This window comes from Dermacentor silvarum, chromosome 5 (assembly GCF_013339745.2).
Source record: "Dermacentor silvarum isolate Dsil-2018 chromosome 5, BIME_Dsil_1.4, whole genome shotgun sequence".
Classification (NCBI taxonomy): Eukaryota; Metazoa; Arthropoda; class Arachnida; order Ixodida; family Ixodidae; genus Dermacentor; species Dermacentor silvarum.
Window position 1 is genome coordinate 91,364,932 of NC_051158.1, and position 10,569 is coordinate 91,375,500.

Below are 10,569 nucleotides of genomic sequence, written 5' to 3' on the forward strand. Positions count from 1 at the left end.
GTCAGTCCGGGGGTGCCGTCTATGTGAAGCAGAGGCCAAAGAGGTGTGTTGCCTCAGCCGGGGGGCCTTAAAGGTCCGAACACCCGGCATCGGCTCAACCCCCAGGATCCCCCTTTCCCCAGACACGGCTAAGCCGCGCACGGCTACACGCGGGAGGGTCCAACCCCCATGTGCTCGGGTACGTGGTGTCGCAACTCACCAAACGCCTGCTCACGCAGACGCCCCTGCGGGGAACGTCTCCCTTCTTATGGATAAGTATAATGTTGGCGTTCTTCCAGCTCTCTGGTACACTTGAAGTTGTGAGGCATTGCGTATAAAGGGCCGCAAGTTTTTCAAGCATGATATCTCCTCCATCTTTGATTAAATCTACTGTTATTCCATCTTCTCCAGGCGCTTTTCCCCTGGTCATGTCTTTCAAGGCCCTTCTAACTTCATCGCTAGTTATAGAAGGAGCTTCTGTATCCGGTTGATCAATATTTCGAATGGAAGAAGCTTGGCTGTTTTGGCTACTGTACAGGTCAGTATAGAATTCTTCTGCTGCTTTTACTATGTCATCGAAATTGCTGATGATATTACCATGCTTATCTTTCAGTGCATACATCTTGCCTTGTCCTATGCCTAGTTTTCTTCTTACTGATTTCATGCTGCGTCCATATTTTACGGCTTCCTCAATTTTTCCCACGTTATAATTTCGAATATCCCTTACTTTCTTCTTGTTGATCAGTTTTGACAGTTCAGCGAATTCTATCTGATCTCTTGAGTTGGACACTTTTATGTTTTGTCGTTTCTTTATTAGGTCCTTTGTTTCTTGGGAGAGCTTCCCTACAGGTTGCTTTGGTGCCTTACCTCCCACTTCAATTGCTGCTTCTGAGATCAGCCTAGTTACGGTTTCATTCATTAGCTCTATGTTATCTTCATCTTCCTGTTCTAAAGCTGCATATTTGTTTGCGAGCACCAGCCTGAATTGGTCTGCTTTTACCCTTACTGCCTCTAGGTTGGCCTGTTTCCTCTTCACTAATTTCACTCTCTCTCTCTTCAAATTGAGAGAAATCCTAGACCTCACTAACCTATGGTCACTGCACTTCACCTTACCTAACACTTCTACATCCTGCACTATGCTTGGATCGGCAGAGAGTATGAAATCTATTTCATTCCTTGTTTCTCCATTAGGGCTTTTCCAGGTCCACTTCCTGTTGCTGCGCTTCCTGAAGAAGGTATTCATTATTCGGAGCCTATTCCTTTCCGCGAATTCTACTAACATCTGACTGACAATAAGAAGACTCCAACTGAGTCAGTAATAATCACATGTGCTGGGACAATGCGTCCGACAGAAATCAAAGTCTGGCCCCTAATATATAAGGTTGAAGCTCTGGCTCCACGCATTCTACAATGCGCCAACTGTTGGCGATTCGGTCACAATGTGAGGGGCTGCAGATCTGCGCCACGTTGCCGTAATTGCGGTGACAACCACAATTTTAGTGATTGCTCGTCCGAAGAAGAGAAATTCTGTCTCTGTAGTGGTGGTCACCCCACTAACTACTCCAATTGCCCTGTCAGAACACAGGAACTTCAAATTATAGAAGTAATCGAAAAGAGACGTTGCTCACGCCGTGATGCTGTTGCTGAGGTCCAGGGAAGATCTAAGGGATATGCAGGAGTGACAGCCCGCCAACAAATGGTTGCAGACTCAACCCTTTCCGATGCTATTGCGATAGCTGTCGAAAAAGCTCTGTCAAAAGCTATGGAACGACTAACATCAAACCTGTCGGAGACTCTCGCTCATGTGATGACATCTCAAATGATTCAGCTTTTCAGTTCTGTGGCGAGTTCTAACACTAGCTTACAGACTCCTCCACATCCCCTTACATCAAACGCTGGGCAGCTAATAGATCCCTCGCCAATCAATGCAGAAAACGTTGAAAATACAAGTCAATCGACTTCAACTCAGCAGACTGACAACGGATGCTTCTCTGGATCGGTGTCGGACAACAACCAGGATGTAGAAATGGGTCTTCCGACGCTGAAACGCACAAGATCACCTAATGATAATTCATTAACCTCTGTCCCGCACTCAAAAACCAAAAAAGTTGTTAAAGATAGTCTTTCCAAGACAGATGCTAACCCTAATTCTTCAAGTTCTATCCCTCAATAAAAACCCACTAAACACGGTAAAGACAGTCTTTCGAAGAGAGATTTTTTAAAAGACAGTATTTTAGAGCAGGTGATTTCTAAAGTAGGCATTAATTCATCATAGGTGTTTTAAAGGTATTACAGTGGAACTGCCGTTCCATTATTTCTGCAGCTACAGATTTAATATATTTTTGTTCGCAATTTTCTCCCGGCATTATTCATTTGCAGGAGACTTGGCTCTCAAATGGCCAAGATTTCCACATAAGAGACTATCGTTTATTTAGATTGGACCGTCCATCGAGAGGCGGTGGACTTGCGTTCTTGATAACAACTAAAATATCCCAGCTAGCACAAAAGCGATAGAAAACTGCTTCCATACCGATTCGCCAAGACTAAATGAACGTCTGAAAGACGCACTAAAAAATCCGTGCAGTCCGTTTAGAAGGTGATAAACGGTCGTATATCGTTGCTAATGTCCGGCGGATATGACTATTGCAAGAAGTTCTAGAATCTTGCTTAAAGTAGTTTCGAAAAATCCTGTCTTGAAATGGGATTTTGTAAGACCATTAGAAGCATTTAAAAAATACAGATTGAATCCTGCTACAATCAAGATTTTGACATCCGTTTTTTTTCACCCTCCCCTCTAGCGCCCCCCTCGTCTCCCTTTCCTTCCCTCTCCCCATGCCCCTGCGGCGTTTCGCCGGCCGGCGGCATGCAGGTTTGCGCTTGTGCAATACACGAAACACATACAGCAATAACATTTTTTATTGCAAAAAGTAAACACGACTAGACAAGCTAGCAATCAACATTAAATATGAGTGCCTCCGGGTAACGTCCATTACAGGTATCGACCTTGATAAACCTGGTTTCGAACAGGCTGCTGGGCTGTAGCTCCTTAATTCAGCAGGTCTTCTTACTGCAAAAACATTAGGCATGTGTAAAACGTATATTAATTGAAGCACACTTTTCTTAGTGAACGTACAGTTTTTCAATGCATTGGCAATAAGCACTGCAATATATCTTGGCAATGGGCAGCACTACAATATATTGGTCCAAGCACACAGTTTTCGAGCATTCCATCTTTATTAACATGGTTCTAACATTAACCGATCACAAGTGAAATTCCCTTCTGTTGCCTTGAAGACATACTTTACATCTAACTGAAGGTGTTGCATGTACAATCGCCAACCAGTGTAAGTGTCGGCTATTTTGCTAGCTTTCAGGAGGCTGTTGTCTTGACTAGTTGGCGACTGGTAGATGACAGCAGCCTCCTAAACACGTGCGAAGTAGGTGCCAATTAGCATTCAAAGAAAGGAATAGATAATGCATTTCTGATAATGTTGTACGAGAAAAGAGGTAAGTGTGGCTCTGCAAAGGCACAGCTTCAGTGTGACAGCATTGTTACACCACCGCAATTTTATTTGCCACAGATGACATAGCCAACTCAGAAATGGCGCAGGCTTGAGCATATACCTAAACACCAGTTTATCAAACACATCGCATACTTCAAATTGAGCAAATATATTGCGATTCCTTAAAAAATAAAAGACAGCAGACGAGTGCAACCTTAAGTAACAGCGACTATTTGCAGAACGGCTGCTTCAAGCATATACAGTAAGAACTTCAGTTGCTGTAATTAAACCATTAAAATGTTGCACGCCTATGACTTGCCTGTTTGAAAACCTCCACACAATAACATTGCCAAGCACTTGTAAAGAATTTTTTTTACAAAAACAGTGAGTCATCCACACACAAGGTGGGAACATAAGCCGTAATTTTCCACCCAGTTTCACTAACTTTGACCTTGGTGACATAATTATAGTTACGCAATGGGTTAAAGGTTAAGCTCGTGCAGTTTATATATCAATTATGATCTAGAGTGCTTGCATATGCAATTTATTGCTTACACCGAAATGAGCCCACACACTAAAACCCACACATGGCGCGCGGCGACGATTTCATCGCCGTTGCACTTTATACGGATTATCACGGCGACGACGACGGCGGCAAAAATGCGCTTGGAGTGCCCATATAATTTCTATCGCAATAAAAGAAAAAGAACCGCGGCGTAAATTTCTCTCTCTTAAATGGCATGGTCGCCGTTACGTCGTCGCGCCGTAACACGCGTGTTCGAGTCGATGTCTCAACGCTGCGGTTGCGACGCAGAGGAGCTACGACGGAGGCCCAGTCCCGCCAACGAAACTGCTCACAACCGGCCAACGCTCGCTTCAACGGCAGGAAAAGAAAGGGAGAGGGTTAAGCTGGCGCCGGGCCGGCGGCGGGCGCGCACGGAGACAAGCCCCGTTTACATGAATGCGACAGTAGCGCATCGCATCGACATTGCGCCTCGACTGAAGACGATGCGCGAGCGTTTACATGCATGCGCATCTAGGCGACCGCGATGGTGGTGACATGCGGTGTCGCATTTTAGAAGTAACGTGCTAGCGCTTCCGGAACTTCGTGTTTCCGGTGTCGATGTCCTCCGTCCGTGCGTATGCCGTGCCACATAGGAGGTTATGGCCGTGCGTGCACGTGTGGGCTAAGTGCAAACGACAGTAATGCTTCTAAACGCTACAGCCCGTTTGTGTGTCATGCTGCTTCTGACAACATGGACGAACATGCATGTACTTCTTATTCCTGTAGCGTTTTTGCGCTATCAAGAGCGTCGGCGCCGTATACAGACTATTTTCGCCCATGCGGTCTTGCAAGCAACCGGCGCCGTTTCGAGTGGGACGATAAACGAATGGACAGTCATGCACGGTAAGTACAACTAGAGCCGCTTAAATAATGCGCGCTTTTAGTTCGAGTATTAGTTTATGCGTCGCGATAACTACTGAGCTCATCTACTAGCGCTTTGGTTGAGCCTTAGCTTGTGCTTACAGGCTGCTGTATATAGCTCAGTGGCTATTGCATTGTGCTCCAAGGCTCGAGGATTCGATACTGGCCGCGGCGGCCGCGTTTAGATTGGGGCAAAATGTAAAAACGCTCGTATATTTAGATGTAGGTGCACATTAAAGAACCCCAAGTGACCAAATTATTCTGGGGCCCCACACTACTACGCGCCTCATAATCAGATCGTGATTTTGGCACGCAAAATTTAAGAACATATATTTTTTTACCGGGAATTTACATGTGGTTTTTTGTTGCCAAACGTGTAATATTGTCACGAGCGGCGATCCTGTGGTCGGTGCTTGGACGATGACGACGACGACGGGTGGTTTCTCTGGTGTGCACGCGCTCCCCTGCACGATTGCTGCAGCGTTGTGCGCCTTACCCTGTAAATATATCCATTCTATTTATATTCTCCCCGTAACAATATTACCGTGCTTTCGAGTCGTCAAATATTTTAATTTCAATATCGCATTCACGCCAGCGTTATCACCAAATTACGCGGACCATTTTTCTAATTTTCAGGTTTTTTTGTCAACGGAACGCATCCCACGAAGACTATGGGCAAAGACAGGCTCTGATGATTGGTGGAGGGATAATTTGGCGCAGGAGTTTCCACTGCGCTCAGCTTCCTGGTGAACTTGACATTTTGTCATCACGGCTGAGTGAGAAAACGTTTTCCACCTGCAATCAGCACACTTTTATCCAATGTAGTTAATTGCATGCATGTGCAAGGGAACAAGTCATATTTTCTTGCTAGTGTACGTAAGTGGCAGACAAAGTATGACATGCAAGACTTGTGCATGCACTACTGTGTAAACACACTATCAAGAATCACGACATGAACACGGCTTGTCATATTCAGTGAAATAAAATGACTTTATTTTGCCCAATTAAATCTTGTCATTCCTTGGTGCTGCTTGGTGCAGTGTCATTCCTTGGTGCAGTGGTGAATATTGGCCACGTAAACTGAAACAGCCTGCTCTGCTGGCTGTCTTGCTGTAGAGCCTGGCTGTATATCTGCAGAGGCTGAGGGTAAGCTTGCAGTGGTTGGCTCAGCAGCTGCGCCATCATTGCTTGTCTGCCCTGCAAAAACGATGTGCTTATAGTGCTCTTTATATCGCCGAGCTTTTTTTGCTTATCTTCTAAAAGCTGCCTCTGCTGTTCAAATATCAGCTCTGTATGTTTCTGTAGCGTCTCTGCAGTTCTGTTTTGCTGTTCTGCTAAGATCTCAGCGAGCTCCGAATTCCTCGTCCGTCGTGGCCTCTTTGCCCGTGGCACAGGAGTGTTGCTTCCGCTTGCTGCATACAGTGAAAAATAAAAAAGAAGTAATGAGCTGAGCATCACCAGACAAGCAGGGCACACTAATAAGCACGCCTTGCGTATTTGCATAGTAGTAAGCGGGAGAAAGGATATAATTTTCCAAATTAAAATTACCTATAAAGTGTAAGTTCTCTTACTCGTGGGAATGTTCTTAATTTTGACAACACAAACCTCTGCTAAAAACTTCACTCTTTAATTGCCTTCATATGCATATCAGGGCAATTATTGCAGATAAGTTAAAACAATCTCGAGCCCTTCAAATATTCGCAATATGTCTCGAAGCAAGGAAGAAAAATATGCGCAAAATGTTACTGATAGTACACAAAGTGAGGAAAATCAGAAAGCAAACTGTGACATACAGGATCCCGGGGTACTTTCATTCGCCTGTAGCTCCTCGTCCTCGCTTAAATCTGTCAACAAAGAAAACAGTAAGAGTTGTCATGACTGTGCTGACATGGTTCATTCGAAAACAATATCAATGACTTTCAAAGCAGATGTATCAGTAAGGTCTTGATAAGGGCTAGTTGGTCCATGATTTAGAAATGAGCTTTGAACAGCGCGAATAAAACAAGGACACGGAGAAACAAATACCACAAACAAGCGCTGACTGCCAACTGCAAGTTTATAAACTTCCAGTTGGCAGTCAGCGCTTGTTTGTCGTATTTTTTTCTTCGCAATTCGCACCTCAGTTCTAAATCAAAGCAGGTATGACAGAGTGACACACACACAAGCCCTTTCCTGCTTCACTGTGCTGTTTATCACATTTCATGAGCCAGTAGCCTGCCAAAAACCTTAACCAAACGTGCCAAAATAAATCTAACAAGCATACTGCCTTTTGACATATCTTGAATAAGTCATTGGTGTTGCATTAACTACAGTTGATTAATAAAGACCGCAAATTTTAAAAATAAATTTTTGGAAACGATTTGTTTCGGCATCTGCAATTACTATACACTGTATGAATACAGTTTAGCTAAAAACACATTCTAAGTGTCTGAAAAAAATATTTTTCTGCCAGCGCCTACGGCGACAAAAGAGCTCAAGTTCAAACACAATGGAGTTCACAGAGCCGCCCCAGGTGGTCGAAATTTTCCCGAGTTCCCCACTACGGCGTGCCTCATAATCAAATCGTACTTTTGGCACGTTAAAACCCATTATTTAATTTTAATTAGTTCACAGAGCCATCTCTCGTCCTTCCAGCTGATGAGCATCGGCATCTTGTGTGACCTAAGTGTTTCTCGAAGCACTTTTTCTTTGCAACAATAGAGCGTTCGATCTTCCTACCTGTCCGACTGTCGTCACCGAATGTCCACATGGCTGTCAATGCCGTATGCCTGAGCTTCTGTCATCGGGCGGTGAGACAGAATCGCACTCATCTCGGCGTACCAGAGCCAGCTCGACGGTGCCGCGCCACTGCGGTTTTGCTCCACTCTTTCCTGCCATGTGAAAGCATTCTTGAAATTCGCAAGCTAGAAAACATTATCGGACGCAGAAAACAAATAACATGACACCTTACCTTGTTATATCGCCCCTTCAAGTTATTCCAGTGTGTTCGGAGCTGCTGCCACGTCCAGTGAAAACCCAAAATGGCCATTTCAGACTGAATTTTCTGGAAGTATACTTGATTCCGTTGCCTTCTAAGGTCCAATAGCTCCCCAATATTCATCTCGCTAATGATAGCGAGAAACGTTTGCGTTTGCTCAAGTGAAAAAACCACACGAGCCGCGGTCTCGTTCGCATTCACCGCCGCCATGTTAGCAAGTGTGAGGAGGTCGAGGCAGCAGAGGCCCGCAGTTGCAGCGGCGCGGCAGTCCCGCAGCGAATGCTATCCCATAATCCTCGATGCGATGCGCTCCCGTTTACATGCGTTTTGCGGATGCGCATTTGCCGTCTCAAACCACCTCCGTCTAGCGCATTAATGCGATTCGCTTTCTTATCGCATTGGCGCCGTTTACATGAATGCGATGCGCTAGAAAGGTGATACGATGCGCCACTTGTCGCATTCATGTAAACGCGGCTACAGCCGAAGGTGGGGGAGCTACGAGGGAGTTGAGAGGGAGAGTGAGGGGAGCCACCGAAGCGACGGGGTCACCTCTGCTCAGCCAAATCCGCTTCCCTGACGCCCTCCTCCCTCACCTTTGACGTGTCCGCGCGCGCCCGGCGCCGCCGTGCTGGCGCCGCCCGCTCCCTACAGCATCGTTTTCTGCGAGCGTTGCTCGACGTGGGCAGTCTCGTGGCCCCTACTCGCCATCTGCTTGCGCGCCGTGATATCTAACGACTCCATTCGTACGTCGTGCTGTGGTGCACGAATACTTCAGAAATAAGTCTTTCCTTTAATTAGAACAAACTTTCGGGCTCCTTCGAGTTCGAATTATCGAGATACGACTGTATATGTATCACGCTGAAAATTTAATTCGTACGACTTTAATATAAAATAACAGTTACCTGGGTTCTTGGAGTTCAGGAGTTTCGTGGTGGCCCTTTGGGCGGCGGCGTTTTCGTCTGCCCATTTGGCACCTGTAGAGGGTACATGATCGGTGTCTTCACCCTCACGCGCCTTCTCTCTTGCACGTAGGTATGTGCCTGCATAGTAAGTTACAAAAAAACTCTTTATTGTTATGCTGATAAACTCGGAGTATCTATGTTTATAATGTAACAGCAGTGCCTATTACAACTGTATATTGGAATTTTTCTTTTTTTAACAGAATTTTGTTACTGCACAGACTTGCAAAAAGAAAACGCCAGTGCGACCTCAAAATTTATTTGTTGCATGACTGAAGCCAAAAAATGTTAGGTATCCTAAAAAAAAGATGCTGTAAATAGCTACACTGTCAGGATTATGTTACAAAAAACAAGGCAACAGTGCACTACATGCAGGGTGTTTCATTTAACTTTAGCCAAACTTTAAAAATATGCAAGTGCCACGTACCAGGACAGAACCAAGGTAATGTTGGAGATACTCAGATTATTTTTTGCATTCCGCCTAGTTAGATAATTAGTTCTAATTAATTAATTAACTTCTCAATTACTATAGTTAGATCAAAACTGTAAATGAGAAGATTGTAAAGCAACATGAGAAACCCCTGATACCGCTTTCTGTTTCTCAATATGAGCTACATAAAGTGTTTTTACAAGTGTGAAAGGTGCCTGCCAATACACGCAAACTGCCTCGAGCGGCCAGTCGTTCGGCAGTTTTGCGTGTATTCGCGGGCACCTTTCACGCTCGGAAAAACACACAAGTGATCTCGCACAAGAGCGTTGACGGAAGAACGCTGTGGCTACGCGAAGATCGTAGCACGTCTAATCATTCTGCGCCAAACGGGAATGTCATCGTCTTCCTAACGATCAATGGTCAACGAAACGTCGCAGAGGTAATTTTAGACAGCTTTGGCAAACCTGAATACGCATACAATAAAAGAAACGTACGCAGACGTAAACATGCCTCTTAAACAATATTAGAGATTGCAGTTAAAATCAAGGCGCTTTCATTGAAAAACTTCATTACCGCCTAAAACTTCCACCTAAAACTCCCGCCTGAAAACCGTAAATAATTAAACACGACAGGTGTCAAAGTGGCCGTGACTACTTACGTGAGCAAAGATGATGTGGAAGGCAGTCTGGCGCTCCGCAGTTCATGAACGAATACGCGTCAGGAACTTAACGGCTGGTCCTGACAAAAATAACGGTCAATGTAACGGCGGGTTCAAAAGTTACGCAATCTGGAGGGAAGCTGCGCGGAGAGCGCAGTCCGCTTGGCTGCTCAGACTGCGTCGGCGCAAGCGATGACGCCGATGAGCCGTCGCGCCACTCCTCGCTTTGTCAGGTAGCCGCTATGACACGTCACGGCGCTGCATCCTCTTGCGACACACGCTGCTGCAATGCAGAAAAATACTCAGTGTGGCTTCGTACTCGGTACCTGAAGCACAGAAATGCTAGCTAATTTAACTAAGAAAATACAAAATGCGGCTGCTACCATAATACTAGCGCCACCTTACAAAGATAATTTGAAATAACAAAAGTCGAACTTTTTAATGCCTCATTCTTGGCACTTTGCGGTAGGTAGGTAGGTTCCTAACTCGCTTTATAATACAAACAAGTGATGTGCAACCTATAATGGAATCGAACTTCTGCCGTGGGTCACAGCAGCCGGTTCTCTAGCAACTAGACTACGGTGTCTTTTTCTTCCTTTCGGTCAAAGTAAAACAGGTTAACCAAACAGACAAAACG

At 45.2% G+C, this 10,569-nt stretch overlaps 1 protein-coding gene across 1 annotated transcript; it reads right to left on the reverse strand.

Moving 5' to 3' along the window:
- Positions 1–5,922: 5,922 nt before the first annotated feature.
- Positions 5,923–7,765, reverse strand: LOC125945737 (uncharacterized). The gene is made up of 3 exons (XM_049667998.1): positions 7,627–7,765; positions 6,702–6,752; positions 5,923–6,320 (listed from the first exon to the last, which is right to left on the reverse strand). The coding sequence occupies exons 1-3, from the start codon at positions 7,655–7,657 to the stop codon at positions 5,923–5,925; spliced, it is 480 nt and encodes a 159-aa protein (XP_049523955.1). The 5' UTR covers positions 7,658–7,765.
- Positions 7,766–10,569: the final 2,804 nt, after the last annotated feature.